The sequence below is a fragment of the Pleurodeles waltl genome, chromosome 1_2 (genome assembly GCF_031143425.1).
Source record: "Pleurodeles waltl isolate 20211129_DDA chromosome 1_2, aPleWal1.hap1.20221129, whole genome shotgun sequence".
Classification (NCBI taxonomy): Eukaryota; Metazoa; Chordata; class Amphibia; order Caudata; family Salamandridae; genus Pleurodeles; species Pleurodeles waltl.
Genome location: NC_090437.1, coordinates 117,700,364 through 117,717,122, shown reverse-complemented (window position 1 = coordinate 117,717,122; position 16,759 = coordinate 117,700,364). Strand labels below are relative to the sequence as shown.

The following is a 16,759-nucleotide window of genomic DNA, read 5'->3' as shown; positions in this document are numbered from 1 at the left end:
AGATGCTGCCCATCTCTGCATAAGCCAGTCTACACCGGTTCAGGGATCCCCCCAGCCCTGCTCTGGCGTGAAACTGAGCAAAGGAAAGGGGAGTGACCACTCCCCTGACCTGCACCTCCCAGGGGAGGTGCCCAGAGCTCCTCCAGTGTGCCCCAGACCTCTGCCATCCTGGAAACAGAGGTGTTGCTGGCACACTGGACTGCTCTGAGTGGCCAGTGCCAGCAGGGGACGTCAGAGACTCCTTCTGATAGGCTCTTACCTTTTTTACTAGCCTATCCTCCTTCCTAGGTAGCCAAACCTCCTTTTCTGGCTATTTAGGGTCTCTGCTTTGGGGAATTCTTCAACCTTGTATTGCTTCATCCTGCCGGCTTTCTCGCCTGTTTCCTGGTGGTGCACGCTATGGGGGTAGCCTGCCTCCTTCTTGCACCAGGAGCTATGAAGAAATCTCCTGTGGGTCCACGGAATCTTCCCCCTGCAACCGCAGGCAACTAAAAGACTGTATCACCGGTCCTCTGGGTCCCCTCTCAGCACGACGAGCATGGTCCCTGGAACTCAGCAACTCTGTCCAAGTGACTCCCACAGTCCAGTGACTCTTCAGTCCAAGTTTGGTGGATTTAAGTCCTTGCCTCCCCACGCTAGACTGCATTGCTGGGTACTGCATGATTTGCAGCTGCTCCGGCTCCTGTGCACTTTCAGGATTTCCTTCGTGCACAGCCAAGCCTTGGTCCCCGACACTGTAACCTGCAGTGCACAATCTTCTGAGTTGTCCTCCGGCGTCGTGGGACTCCCTTTTCTGACTTCGGGTGGACTCCGGTTCACTCCTCTTCCAAGTGCCTGTTTTGGTACTTCTGCGGGTGCTGTCTGCTTCTGTGAGGGCTCCCTGACTTGCTGGGCGCCCTTGCTGTCTCCTCATCCAAGTGGCGACAACCTGGTCCCTCCTGGGCCACAGCAGCATCCAAAAACCCTAACCGCGACCCTTGCAGCTAGCAAGGCTTGTTTGCTGTATTTCTGTGTGGAAACACCTCTGCAAGCTTCTTCACAACGTGGGACATCCATCCTCCAAAGGGGAAGTTCCTAGTACTCTTCGTTCTTGCAAAACACAAAGCTTCTCCCATCCGGTGGCAGCTTCCTTGCACCCTCAGCTGGCATTTCCTGGGCATCTGCCCACTCTCGACACTGTCGCGACTCTTGGACTGGGTCCCCTTCTCTTACAGGTACTCAGGTCCGGAAATCCACTGTTGTTGCTTTGCTGGTGTTGGTTTTCCGTGCAGAATCCCCCTATCATGACTTTTTGTGCTCTCTGGGGGTTGTGGGTGCACTCTACACCTACCTTACAGGGTCTTGGGGTGGGCTATTTTTCTAATCCTCACTGTTTTCTTACGGTCCTAGCGACCCTCTACAAGCTCACATAGGTTTGGGGTCCATTCGTGGTTTGCATTCCACTTTTGGAGTATATGGTTTGTGTTGCCCCTATAACCTATGTGCTCCTATTGCAATCTACTGTAACTTTACATTGCTTGCATTACTTCCTCTTGCTATTACTGCATATGTTTGGTATTGTGTACATATGTCTTGTGTATATTTGGCATCCTCATACTGAGGGTACTCACTGAGATACTTTTGGCATATTGTCATAAAAATAAAGTACCTTTATTTTTAGTATATCTGTGTATTGTGTTTTCTTATGCTATTGTGCATATCACACCAGTGGTATACTAGGAGCTTTGCATGTCTCCTAGTTCAGCCTAAGCTGCTCTGCTATAGCTTCCTTCTATCAGCCTAAGCTGCTAGAAACACCTTTCCTACACTAATAAGAGATAACTGGACCTGGCACAAGGTGTAAGTACCTCTGGTACCCACTACAAGCCAGGCCAGCCTCCTACAGTGTGCATTTATTGTGATGAGAAGTTTGATACCAAACTTCCCAGTTTTCAGTGTAGCCATTATGGAACACTGTAGTTCATGTTTGACAAACTCCCAGACCATATACTCTTATGGCTACCCTGCACTTACAATGTCTAAGGTTTTGTTTAGACACTGTAGGGGCATAGTGCTCATGCACATATGTCTTCACCTGTGGTATAGTGCACCCTGTCTTAGGGCTGTAAGGCCTACTAGAGGGGTGACTTACCCATGTCAAAGGCAGTGTGATATTGGCATGGCACTCTGAGGGGAGTGACATGTCGACGTAGTCATTTTCTCCCCACCAGCACACACAAGCTGAGAGGCAGTGTGCATGTGCTGATTGAGGGATCCCCAGGGTGGCATGAGACATGCTGCAGCCCTTAGAGACCTTCCCTGGCATCAAGGCCCTTGGTACCAGGGGTACCAGTTACAAGGGACCTATCTGAGTGCCAGGGTTGTGCCAATTGTGGAGACAAAGGTACAGATTAGGGAAAGAACACTGGTGCTGGGGCCTGGTTAGCAGGGTCCCAGCACACTTTCAAATCATAACTTGGCATCAGCAAAGGCAAAAAGTTAGGGGGTGACCATGCCAAGGAGGCATTTCCTTACATCCGTCAAGCCCCCTCCCCCTAGTACTAGTATATAATTAGTATGTACCAGTTGTCTTGCCAGTCACCCCACCACCGGTTGGTGCTTTGCTTTAGTACCAAACAGCCGATTAGACATATTGGGCTGTGTGTTTCAAAGGATGAGAACCCAAGCCAAATAAAGAGAACCTACACAGGATTCAAAGTCCAAACCACGAACGCCTTATGTTTTTTTTTCTTTATTATCAAATTTGTTTGTTCACATTTTCAAAACATACACTGTACCTTTCAATGTACATTAAATTCAGAATTAGTGAAGCCTGTGCATGATCAACAAGACCAAACAACTGCAACAGTATGCAGCTATGAAGTAAGGCTTGTGGCCCCCAGATGGCACAGCTTAGTACGAGTAGGGGACAGGGCAGTGGTGCGGCATGGGCAGCCCTCCTAAAAAGCGCACCTGTGAGGTACGAGGCATGAACCTTTTTATTTAGCTCTTACTCTCAAACCTCATAACTTCCCCTCCCATTTTATTATTTCCTTCCGAGCTAGCTGGGAGTCCCGTCCCACCTTCCTCACCATCTTCTTATACCAGACCACCCCAAATCTCCAGGTCTTTCAGCATGTTCGTCCATTCGGATGTTTAACAATCATTACAGGAAGCAAAAAGATTTTTTTAGCCAGACAATTTAGTAATTCATAATAAGTATGATAGCATAAGGTCACCCTCCAGAAATGATCTAAATATAAAGTCAAAGACCAAACTGTCATATGAACTGCTCACATTAAAAGGCTAGGAAATGGTGTCAAATATCTAAATTTAAGAGCAATAGGTGGACTGACAAAGTCTTCGTCTGCAGAGAGCAAGGAAAAGTTTAGCACACATCCCAAAAACAGCACACTGTAAAGGTTCATAAAAGTAGAAAATCGTCCTTTGCATGGTGTGAAGTGACACCATGGGCTGTACAATAAAAATAAAGTTAGAGACCAGTCAGTATTACAGAACTGTGTATAAAACAGTCTCAACCCTCCCAAAATGAATTAGCAATGAGTCAATTTTACCCACAGTCAACGGGAAATGACTACAAAGCAATGGTCTATTAGAATGAATTGGAGCATAGTTAAATCAGCACGCACTTTCAATCTGATAGAGACTTTTAGTTGCAGATTCCTTACCTTAGAATTTTCCCAGGAGTCAGACTGAATCTGGAGAATTTTTCTCTGAGCAGTACCCCTGCATGCCGTTAAACGGCATCAGTTGACTCCGCAGGACTTGTTGGCGTTATGGTTGCCCTGATGTCAGTCTTATATAGGCACTACTCCGACGCGCTGACGTCAGTTATTTTCTTTCAGCCCAGCCTATGCTCAGATCCTGAGAAGAGCTGCCCCAGTCATTTTTTGACTAACTATGAAATTTTGTCGAATTCGTTATTGACGGGTTTTGGCTTCCGTCGAGATATGTCCTGTAAAACCGGATTTAAGCCCTGCGTGCATGAAGTCAGTGACGGATCCGCACCTTGTGTGCCTCTGGTGTTTGGAGCACTACCACGACCTGAAGTGGTGCTCTGAGTGTCAGGCCATGAGCCCGAAAGCTGAGTGAGCGGTCCCTGAAGCTCATGGCGGCTCAACACCACATCGTTCCTGGTCCTGTTAGAAAAGAAGGTCAGAAGACTGGTCGTGGAGTCATCACCATTCATCTTCGTCCAAGTCATCTGGACATTCGGGTAAGAAGAAGTCAATGTTCTTCGTCTTCGCGTCGTCGCTCGCACAATGTGACGCGGAAAGAGCATCTACGCTCTAGGCCTCAGTCTGGATCTGCTGCGCGCCTCTCCAAATTTCTGGGAGCCGGCACTACCCCTGCCCAAATCGTTCTATGAGGCATTGCGCCTCCTATTTGGGCAGCCCGACCCACCCTCTGTACCTTCAGGCCCAGGTGAATCTGTGAGGGCCCCCTCGGGTTCCAAGTTGGCGACTTTGGTCCCCACTCTAGATTAGTTTCCAGATCCGTCCCATCGCCGGTTGTGCCAATGCGGCCTTCCCCCGGCATCTGGTCAGACGTCGATGTTCCTGGGGCCGATTGGGCCCACAATCTACGTTGACCCTATATTTATTCCTGACCCGGAGCCAGAATGATATCGCTCGATACAGGTTCAGTTTTCCATGTGATCTGCAGTGCCCAGGGCTGATCCTGAAACCTGTTACTATGGGTATGGAGACTGGGATAGTGTAGAGGGGTTGCTGGACCCGTTAGAAGACCAGCTTGAGCCTGAACTGGACTGGGCACAGGATTTGGTGATGCCAGTGGGTTGGACACCTCCCCTGACACTGGCAACACCCTACGCCTGAGAGCCTTGTCATCCAGGCTTCATCATCCTCTGGTGCATGCCCTACTGCTCCCCTGGACAGGGAATCAATAAAACTGGAGAAATCTGATAGAGACTTCTAGGTGCAGATTCCTTACCTTAGATTTTCCCCCAGGTGTCAGACTGGATCCGTAAATTTTTCTTCGAGCAATACCCTTGCGCGTCGGTAGGTGGCGTCATTCGACTCCGTGGGCGTCGTTGGCATCGTAGTTACCGTGATGACGTCGGGAGTAGTACATAGATGCCGCCCTCGAGCAGTGATGCCACTTCTTTTCTTTCCGCGCCACGGGCTGATCCGGAGAAGAGCTTCCCTGGTCTATTTTTGACTGAATTCAGCAGTTTATTCAAGTTTTTGTGTGAAATTTGGTGTGTAGAGGATGTCCCCGATGACCGGTTTCAAGTCGTGCGAGGGCGGTCATCGTACGATGTTAGTGACGGATCCTCATCGGGTTTGTCTGTGGTGTCTCGAGCGCGACCACGACCCGACTCAGAGTGCCGGGCCATGCACCCAAAGGCTTTGAGAGAGCGGTCCCTAAACTCCTGGTGGGCCCGGCTCTCGACTCCGCGTAGGTCCCGGTCTCGCTTGAGCGGAAGGTCTTGAGACCGGTCGCGGAGTCATCACCACTCGTCTTCTTCCAGATCCTCGGGTCAAGGTAAGAAGAAGTCAAAGAGATACCATCGCTCTCGGACTTCGCCCCGTCGCTCGGCCGACGCGACGTGGGAGTAGTGTCCACGTCCAAGGCCTCCGTCCTCTGAGCCTGTGCCTGGGTCGGCTTCACGCTTCCCTGAGTTTCCCAGAGCCGGAGCGACCCCGGCTAAGCTTAAAGTTTTATAAGGCCATGCACCTCATCTTTGGGTGGTCCGACCCCGATACGGTGCCTTCGGGCCCATGAGACCTTCCCCGGTGCCGGGTCGACTGTTGATGCTCCCGATGTCGGTAGTGCCCACTATCGATGTCGACCCAATTTTTATCCCCGGTGACTCTGAGTCAGAGCGGCGTCTGCCGATGGGGCCTATTCACCTCGGGTCGGATTCAGACCCTTTTTCTCATGGTTACGAATATGAGAAGGGATTGGAGGGGTCCCTGGATCCTTATGAATACCAGGATGACCCTTCTATGGACTGGGCTCAGGATTTGGGCAAAGCCAGTGGCCTGGATACTTCCCCTGATGCTGGCATGCTGTCTCCTCCAACCGTGGCTATGGCGGAGGGAGCAACTTATGGTATGGTGGTCAGTAGGGCAGCTGAGGTCCTTGGTCTTGAGCTTCCCACTGTTGAGGTCGGGTCTAATCTCCTGACGGAGTTGCTTCAGCCTGGGGCTTCTACTTCAGAATCTTTTGCCGTTTTTATGAAGCCCTCACCGATGTCACTTTTTGTACCTGGTCCAAACCCAACTCGGGCTCCTGTGAATAGGGCTATCGCACGCCACCATCGGCCTGCTCCGAATGACCCTAAATTCCTGTTACAACACCCCATGCTTGAGTCTTGTTATCCAGGCCTCTTCCTCTTCTTCAGGCACATTTCCTTCCACACCCCCAGAGAAGGAATCTAAAAGGCTGGAACAGTTTGGCAAGAAGTTAATTTCTTCCTCCAGCTTCGTGCTGCGGCCTTTTGGGCTGCTATACCCACTCTTTGTGAGATACGGTTGCGCAAGTCCTGCTGCAGATACCGGTGGAGGCCCGTGCTATCGTCTCCCAAACAGTGAACTATGGGAGAGGTGCGGCAAAGTTCACAATCCGTTGTGGGCTGGACACAACCGAGACTCTGGCCAGATCTGTTGCTAAGACAGTGGCCTTACGATGCCAGGCCTGGTTGTGTACTTCTAGTTTTTCTGGGGATGTCCAACAGTCACTCATGGGCATGCCCTTTGATGTCTCACATCTCTTTGGAGACAAAGCAGACTCCGCTTTGGAGAGATTCAAGGATTCCCAGGCTACAGCTCGGTCCCTCGGTCTTTCCTTTGCCCCTCGCCCCCCACCGTCTGCTTTTCGCCCCTTTCGTGGCCATGGAAGGGGCTCCCTGTCGCGTCCTCCACCCAGCCACTTTGCCACTCCCGTCCAGTTGGTGGCAGGATTCGCCATCACCTGCCTCACTGGGAAAACATCACCACGGACAGGTGGGTTTTGCAGATAGTTTGAAAGGGCTACTCTCTCCCATCGAGTCTACTCCACCAATCGTGCCTCCATCCTGCATCCTGCAGTCACCTTCCAGAGGATTATTTGGCACTTCTCCGACAGGAAGTCGCAGCTCTCTTGGCCAAGGGAGCTATAGAAAAGGTCCCTATGCCTAAAGTAGGTCGTGGTTGTTAATACTGTTACTTTCTGATACCAAAAAAATACAAGGGCTTACATCCTATCCTAGACCTTGGGGATCTAAACTACTTCCTCAAGAAGGAGAAATTCAAAATGCTCACCCGGGCTCTGGTATTGTCTGCTTTGGACCCAGGACGACTAGATGGTAGTGTTGGACTTGCAGGATGCTTATTTCCACATCCCCATTCTGCCTGCCTTCAGACGTTACCTTCGATTCATGGTAGGTCACAAGCACTTTGTTTACTGTGTTCCCCTTTGGCCTTACCAGCGCTCCTTGGGCGCTCACAAAAGTGATGGTGTGGTTGCAGCTCATCTGCTCAGGTTTGGGGTCTCAGTCTTCCCCTACCTTGACGACTGGCTATTGAAGGCAGACTTGACCCAGAAAGTAATTTCCCACCTTCAGACTACGGCGAACCTCCTGCACACGCTGGGGTTCGCTATAAATGTGCCAACGTCACACCTGACTCCCTCTCGGACGCGCCCTTTCATCTGAGCTGTTATGGACACAGTGCAGTTTCAGTCTTATCCTCCCGAAAAGCAAGTCCATGATATTCGGGCTATAATTCTGATGTTTCAGCCTCTATCCTGGATTTCGGTGAGAATGACTGAAGCTGCTGGGCCTCATGGCCTCCTGCATCCTGGTGGTCCAACATGCCAGATGGCACATGCGGGCTCTGCAGAGGGACCTGAAGTTCCAGTGGGCGCAATATCATGAGAATCTCTCCGACATGGTTCAGGTCTCAGAGGGAACTGCAAAAGACCTACAGTGGTGGTTGTAGAATCTGGATTTGGTCAAAGGCAGATCTCTCTCCCTTCCCCCACCAGATCCCACAGTAGTGACAGATGCCTCACTCCTGGGATGTGGCGGCCACATGGGAGAGACGGAGATTAGAGGCCTCTGATCTCTGGCGGAGTCCGGACTCCACATCAAACTTTTAGAGCGAATTGCATTGAAAGCATTCATTCCCTTTCTCAAAGGGAAGGTGGGGCAGGTGTTCACTGAGAACACTACTGCCATGTGGTATTGCAACAAGCAGGATGGAGTGGGGTTGTGGACCCTTTGTCAAGAGGCTTTTCGCCTCTGAACATGACTTGAAGGGCATTTCCCTGGTGGTTCAACATCTGGTGGGGTCTCTGAACATCAGAGAAGACAAACTCAGCCGCCGATGCATAGTCTATCATGAATGGCGTCTGTATCCGGAGGTGGCGCAAGGTCTCTTTCAGCAGTGGGGGTTCTTTGGTTAGATCTGCTTGCCTCTGCGGTGAATGTGCAATGTGAGCTGTTTTGCGCTTTGGCGTTTCTAAGGCAGCACTCGATTGGTGACGCTTTTCATCACAAGTGGAACTCGGGCCTCCTGTACGCCTTCCCACCAATACAACTTCTGCCCATGGTTCTAAAGATCATCAGGCAAGATCGGGGTCAAGGATTCTTGGTGGCTCTGGACTGGGCATGAAGAGTTTGTTATCCCGAGCTGCTGAGCATGACCATCGATCCTCCGATCAGACTGCCCCTTCGGGAGGATTGTAAGGAAATGCCTCCTTGGCATGGTTACCCCCTGACCTTTTGCTGATGCCAAGTTATGATTGAAGGTGTGCTGGGACCCTGCTAACGAGGCCCCAGCACCAGTGTTCTTTCCCTAATCTGTACCTTTGCTTCCACAATTGGCACAGCCCTGGCACTCAGATCCCTTGTAAATGGTACCCCTTGTACCAAGGGCCCTGATGCCAGGGAAAGTCTCTAAGGGCTGCAGCATGTCTTGTGCCACCCTGGGTACCCCTCACTCAGCACAGACACACTGCTTGCCAGCTTGTGTGTACTGGTGGGGAGAAAATGACTAAGTCGGCATGACACTCCCCTCAGGGTGCCATGCCAACCTCACACTGCCTGTGGCATAGGTAAGTCACTCCTCTAGCAGGCCTTACAGCCCTAAGGCAGGGTGCACTATACCACAGGTGAGGGCATAGGTGCATGAGCACTATGCCCCTACAGTGTCTAAGCCAAACCTTAGACATTGTAAGTGCAGGGTAGCCATAAGATTATATGGTCTGGGAGCCTGTCAAAAACGAACTCCACAGCTCCATAATGGCTACACTGAATACTGGGAAGTTTGGTATCAAACTTCTCAGCACAATAATAAACCCACACTGATGCCAGTGTTGGATTTATTAAAAAATTCACAGAGAGGGTATCTTAGAGATGCCCCCTATATTTTACCTAATTGTTCAGTGCAGGACCGAATGGTCTGCGCCAGCCTGCTGCTGAGAGACAAGTTTCTGACCCCATGTGGTGAGGGCCTTTGTGCTCTCTGAGGACAAAGACAAAAACCTGCTCTGGGTGGAGGTGCTTCACACCTCCCCCCTGCAGGAACTGTAACACCTAGCAGTGAGCCTCAAAGGCTCAGGCTTCGTGTTACAATGCCCCAGGGCACTCCAGCTAGTGGAGATGCCCGCCTCCTGGACACAGCCACCACTTTTGGCGGCAAGTCCAGGAGAGATGATTGAAAAAAACGAGTCACCCACCAGTCAGGACAGCCCCTAAGGTGTCCTGAGCTGAGGTGACCCCTGCCTTTAGAAATCCTCCATCTTAATTTTGGAGGATTCCCCCAATAGGAATAGGGATGTGCCCCCTCTCCCCTCAGGGAGGAGGCATAAAGAGGGTGTAGCCACCCTAAAGGACAGTAGCCATTGGCTACTGCCCTCCCAGACCTAAACACACCCCTAAATTCAGTATTTAGGGGCACCCCAGAGCCTAGGAAACTAGATTCCTGCAACCTAAGACGAAGAAGGACTGCTGAGCTGAAAAACCTTCAGAGAAGACAGACACCAACTGCTTTGGCCGCAGCTCTACTGGCCTGTCTCCCCACTTCAAGAAAACTGCAACAGCAACGCGTTCCACAGGGTCCAGCGACCTCTGAAGCCTCAGAGGACTACCCTGCATCTAAAAGGACCAAGAACTCCTGAGGACAGCGGCTCTGCTCCAGGAAAGAAGCATCTTTGCAACAAAGAAGCAACTTTGAAAGAACACACGTTTCCTGCCGGAAGCGTGAGACTTTGCACTCTGCACCCGATGCCCCCGGCTCGACTTGTGGAGAACAAACACTACAGGGAAATATCTCTTTTTGCCACTATCTTACCTCTAAGGGGAACCCTTGGACTCTGTGCATGCTATTTCTTACTTTGAAATAGTACATACAGAGCCAACTTCCTACATTACCTGAAAAACTAACCATTACTTACCTCCCCCAGGAACTGTTGATTTTTGCAGTGTCCCCTTTTAAAATAGCTTATTGCCATTTTAACAAAAACTGTATATGTCATTGCTCTAATTCAAAGTTCCTAACTTACCTATGTGGAATACCTTGCATTTTTTTGTTTTTACTTCAAATCTTGAACTTGTGGTTCTAAAAATAAATTAACAAATATATTTTTCTGTTGGCCTGGAGTAAAGTCTTTGCGTGTGTGTTCCTTATTTATTGCCTGTGTGTGTACAACAAATGCTTAACACTACCCTCTGATAAACCTTCTGCTCGACCACTACCACAAAATAGAGCATTAGAATTATCTAATTTTGCCACTATCTTACCTCTAAGGGGAACCCTTGGCCTTGGACTCTGTGCACGCTATCTCTTACTTTGAGATAGTATATACAGAGCCAGCTTCCTTCAAGGATCTTCTGTCGCAGCTGCGGGGGATGGTTATCCACCCAAACCTGTCTAGTCTCCGACTCTTTGCGTGGTGATTGAGCCGCAACAGTTGATGGCTTTTGACCTTCCACCCGAAGTCTGTAATGTCATTTTGACAGCCAGGAGTCTCTCCACCAAAACGGTACATGCCTGTTGTTAGAAGAAATTTGGGGCATGGTGTATCAACAAATCTGTTGATCCCCTCTCTGCCCCTCTCTTTGAGGTTCTCCTCTTTATTGTCCCTCTTGCCCAGCAGGTCTCTGCTCTGGCAACCTCAAGGGATATTTTTCTGCCATCTCTGCTTTCTTAATGCAACCAGACCAACCTTCTCTTTTCAAATCACCCATTGTTGTGAGGTTTCTTAAAGGCCTCACTCATATGTTTCCTCCCTTCCCTTTCATGCCCCAGTGGGATTTGAACTTTGTCCTCACATACCTCATGTGTGCCCCTTTCGAGCCGCTCCACAACTGTCCTTAACTCTTAAAACAGCTTTTTCGATCGCCATCACCTCTGCTCGCACAGTAAGTGAGCTTCAAGCTCTCTCTTCGAAGCCACCATTCCTAGCAGTGCATCCTGATAAAGTGGTGTTTATCCAGGGCTTCCTTTCTTCCCAAAGTGGTAATGCCCTTTCACGTAGGCCAATCTATGTATCACCTTGCCTACTTTTTACACTCCCCGACCTCCCTCTCATGAGGAGGAAAGATTCTGTCTGGATCCAAAAAGAGCGTTGGCGTTCTACCTAGATCGCACCAAAGATTTCTGGGCGGACGATCAACTCTTTGTGGGATGTATGGGTGCGAAGAAAGGGAAGGCGGCGAAGAAGAGGATCATCTTGCGATGGGTAGTCCTCTGAATCAAGATGTGCTACGCTTTGTCGACAGAGCATCCCCCTGAGTGTTTGTGTGCTCGTTCAACCAGAGCAACTGCTGCCTCCACAGCGTTAGCATGCAGAGTTCCAGTCCTGGATATCTGCCAGGACGCAACATGGGCGTCCTTACATACGTTCACTAAGCAATACTGCCTGGACAGGCAGGTGCGCAGGGACGACTTTTTTGGCCATTCGGTTCTGTAGGAGTTTTTGGTATGATCTTAGTTCCCAGCCCACCACCGGGGATGGTATTGCTTGGGTATCTATTCTAAGGTGAGGAATCTGCAACTAGAAGTCTCAATCAGATGTTACTTACCTTCGGTAACGCTATATCTGGTAGAGACCTATTCTAATTATAGATTCCTTACCGACCCGCCCATCCTCCCCAGACTGTGAACTGATTTCTAGGGACAGGTGCTTCCCTCTAACGCCATAGTTTTGGCGCACCATTCTCAGTGTTCTTCATGGCTCTGCGATACTGGTGTGAAAAGGCGTGAAAAGAAATTGACGCCCGTGGTCGAGGTGTCACTTTTCTATGACTGCAACACCATCACGGCGACCACGACGTCAAAGACGCTTGTGGAGTTGACCAATGTCACCTAACGGCGAGCAGGGGTACTGCTGGAAGAAAAATTCTCCGTATCCAGTCTGACGCCTGGGGAAAATCTAAGGTAAGGAGTCTGCAACTAGAATATGTCTCTACCAGATATATTGTTACCGAAGGTAAGTAACTTGTACGCCTTCAACAATTGCAGCATTACATGCAACATCTCAGACAGGCTTCCTATGAAGCGCATTTACTGTTATATTGAAAACAAAACAACGCCATGGAAAAGATCACGTTTTCGTCAAGTTTATGAATGAGAGTGAGAAATCATGCACACATACCAATTTTCAAAATACCTCGTTTCTTTAACTGTCAGTTGAACCAGACCAAGGGCCAGTAGACTCGTTTTACAGCCTACTTGTGCTAATTTAAACACACTAAAATGAACCTTCTTCTTTATTAATAATTCGGTTTTAACACATCCACCGCTGCACCCTCCCTCACCAAAATATTTTATTTTTAAAGAGCATCCTGCTAATTCCACCCTCAATCCCTGTCAATGTCCACTGACCCCCTCCACATATCTTTAAAATGGAATGCAAGGTACTTGTTCATTTTTAAAATGAACAAGTACCTTGCATCCTGCCATCCACCCCGACCATCCGGTGTGGCTTCCTTTGCCATCCCCTTCTGAGGCACCCCTGACAGACTCTGTGAGAGCAGTTGTTAGTGTGGCTTGGACTGGTCTGTTAGCATGAGATTGCACAGACCTGCGCCGAAATATAATGTAGCAGTTGCCGTTTCTTCTGCTCAGACGCAAGAGAGGCAGGAGAGATGACAAACTGTCATTCCAGCACCTGCCTTGGGTCTCTAGAGTACCCTTAGAAGCGATGGATCATCATATTCAGGCGCCAGGTCTTCAGAGCCTCGTTTTCCACTCCTTTGATGTCACAGCATTGAAAATATAACGATTTTTTTTCACTTGTCCGACTTCTGTTCAGTGAATAACCGGATTTCGATACCCATGTTTGCAATAATTGCTTTTAACCAAAGGGCAGCACACCTGTTTTGTCTGGATAAAAATGAATAGAATGTAGCCTTTTTCCTTCTACTTTTTCTTTTAATTCTGGAGCGTGTTACTTTGTGCTTTCCTATGCTTCTTTAGGTAGGCCTTCTCCTGCAGCCATCTTTGCAGACAGAACTGAAGGAATTTGATACAAAGGAGAGGAGAGTTCTGTAGGACAGCATGACATTATTACATTATAAAAACTAAGGTTCCAGGGATGCTGGCAAATCCTATGCGAGTGTGGCACACAGTAGAGGGAAACACTATCAATTCAGAACCATTCAAAGTAGTTGGTTAAATCAGAGACCATTTGAAATCTGCTCTCATTGCCCATATAATGGCACTCTCACCCCTTGTTGAAACACCCCCTTTATTCACCTTTACCCATGTGTAATTCTATATGTAACTGAGGATTGTCATTAAAACCCAGTGGCATTAATAACCGATACTAAATCTGAATATTCACAGAAGCTGTTTTCCACATCACAAGGGGAAATGCTTACTTACTGGCTATGTGCCTCGCCATGGTCACCAGACACCTAAGCAAAGCAGCCACAAGATGGCTAGTGGTCTCTCCCATCTTCTCTCCTTTCTTTCGAGTCTCCACAGGCACTAGGGAGGCAGGAGAGCAATATGCGAGACTCGGTCTCTGCCAGCATCCACATTTACTCTTAGCAGCAGGCTTCTGCTGACCTACGCTGAGTGGGATTTTAAAGCTGCAGTGACTCAGTTCTCAGCGAGTTGTCAGTGCAATCCTGGCTCTTGGCTTCATGGAGAGAACAGCTTTGATGGAAAGAGGGGAGGAAGGCTCAGATTGGCAGGTCAGTCACTATTAGTTTTATATTAGGATGGGCAAGGGGAGAAACTGAAGAGAGTGGGGTGTGGGCGGGTTGGTTGCAGGCCACAAGTGTTTTTGTATTTGGTGGGGGAGGGGGACCTCACTGCTGAGGGTAGCATTGAGTAGGTGGCAGGGACTCAGGCTGTTTTTTTCTATATTTGAGCGAGGGTAGGCAAATGTAGAAAATGTGTGACAGGACGTGATGTTGTGGATGGCTTCCTCTTTAGACCTCAACCCCTGGAATGCTCTGCTCAAAGCATAGAGCGTATACAGGGCCATACATCACATAACATTGTAGAGGAAGTAACTGTGAATAAAAGTTTTTTTTTTTTTTTTTTTTTTTTTTTTTTTTTTTTACCAACTGGCTTTGAGTGACATCAAAGGCTGCTCCCTTTTCAGTTAAATATATCCGTTATTCACAGTCATCCATCCGTAATTCTACTAGCTCAGTTTTTGCCATCATATTGTATCTTATCTTCACTTAGTTATTGATATGTGTCTGTTCCAGGCAACAAATCTAATTACCAAAAGGGAGCTGCGAGCTGTTGACTCCGATACTGAGGACAAGCAGCTGGTCTATGAAATAACAGCAAAACCCACGCATGGCCATGTAGAAAGCAAGCTGAAGCCAGGGTCACCCATTGCAACATTTACTCAAGGTACGCCACAGTAGAAAAAAAGGTATAAAAACCGTATGTTTTTGGATTCATGAACTGTTTTTGTTTGACATCTTTTTTTAAAGGTTGTGTGGATTGAGCTAAGCAGTAGACGGTCAAAATCAAACATCATGATTTCAAATAGTTATGTTTTTCAAGATAGATAATGGCATGGTTTGAGACTGGTATATGTTCCTTTTAATTAAGAGCAATGCCTACAAATAAGAAGTGCAACATGATTATTCGCAATGCTCTATCCCAAAAAATGGGACTAGCTTCTTCTTTCATTACCTAATGCACAAGCCACTTTCTGCTGCGAGGACTGGCATCTTCCATAGAAACCATTCTGTTCGATGGCATGTGTGGCTGAAGATACATATGCTCTGCATACTCCTGCTATCTAGTGTTAGGTCCGGAGTTGTACAAGTTGTTTTTCTTCATAGAAATCTTTCAAGTCACGAGCTGATATTGCGAAAGGGCATCAACTCCATTGTTTAGATTGTTTTCTCTCCACCATCAGATTCGGAGGTGTGCCTTCACTCTGTGCTTCAACTCTGATTGGTACACATCTTTGGTTCTTTATTGTTCTCAAGAGTATTGTTTCCAATCTTGCTTTTCCACATTTGCGCCTTTCAGAAAATTCAGTGGTTATGGCTCCTTCAACCGAACTCTGCTTCGGGAACCGCCTGTTCGAGCCTACCGTTCTGGGTATCACCAGCTCTATAAAAAAAAAATTGTTTAAGGTCATGGAACACATACCCTACAGATTCTGTACATGAAATATCCGCACACTGACTTACACCTCGTGTGCAATTTGTGTCTTTCACCTGATCACAAAGGCTGACTGCGAAGTGCGCAAATCATTTTGATCAAAGAAGACCCCTTGGGATCACAGGGCTCGCCTACTTGAAATTTCACAGAAGGCCGTGGATGACACTTCTGACCTCATTGGCGAGGAACACACCCAGGAACAGCTGACCGCAGAGGAAGAAGTGGCATTCTAGATTGAGGCTGGCTCCGAAGTCAAGGTGGACATGGAGATGCAGGAAATCCCATCTGCCCAGCGTGTGAACCCCTGACTGCTTTGCCAACAAAGTCGACCAAGAAGTCTGTGGTCTCCCCACTATCAGAGGTCACTGGACCACCACTGCCTTCTGGCCATGGTCATATCTTGAAATCTGGTTCGACCACCCTGTCCTCTGGCCTAGCACCGAAAATTGCTACCAAGGTTACGCCTTCAGCATTGACTGCGACCTCCTCGGACCAAGAGCATGTTTCGGCACCAGTCTGACCTTTGGTGTTGACTCAGCAGCCCGCTCCATCTTCCTTGGAGCCAACAAAGTCTCAGCCTTTGAAACCAAAACACTTGGCACTGAAACCTTTGGAACCGAAAGACTCGAACATCTTCAGCTTCCACATCCCCTGTCAAGACCATTCTGGAGAAGTTGTTTTTTCGCCAGAGGAAAATACAGATACAAGTGGGGACTGGACGAGTTATTGCTACCCCCTTCCTCTCTTCCACCCCCAAAGAGGAAATTGACTTTTGAGGAGACACTTAATCTACCTCTTCTTCCCAGGAAGAAAACCGAGGATGGGGCTTCCAGCCCTGCCTATCATCCTCCTTCTACACCACCCCCCTTATCACCCCCTCCACCACCTCCATTCCCACCTCATTCTCCTCATCCTTTATTACCAACACATGATGCACTGGATACCTCACCTCAAGGGTCACCACATTCGGACACCTGTGGACTAGAGGGTCCATTAGCAGATCCTGACCCATGGGACATATGATACAGATGTCATTACACCAAATGACCTAGAATTGTGCCCAGCTCGTTCCTCCCTGTGATTGCGAGCGTGGCAGCTTTTCATAATGTCGAATTACACAATAAATCTTTTAGGCGTCTACGCATAGGGACATGCAGTACCTG

At 48.6% G+C, this 16,759-nt stretch overlaps 1 protein-coding gene across 1 annotated transcript in view; it reads left to right on the top strand.

Moving 5' to 3' along the window:
- The window catches only part of FRAS1 (Fraser extracellular matrix complex subunit 1), a 1,443,020-nt gene that overhangs the window by 161,692 nt on the left and 1,264,569 nt on the right, over nucleotides 1-16,759 (top strand). The window contains exon 3 of the mRNA XM_069205798.1: nucleotides 14,678-14,828. Within this exon, the coding sequence (XP_069061899.1) occupies nucleotides 14,678-14,828 (151 nt within the window). The remainder of the gene's footprint in view (nucleotides 1-14,677; nucleotides 14,829-16,759) is intronic.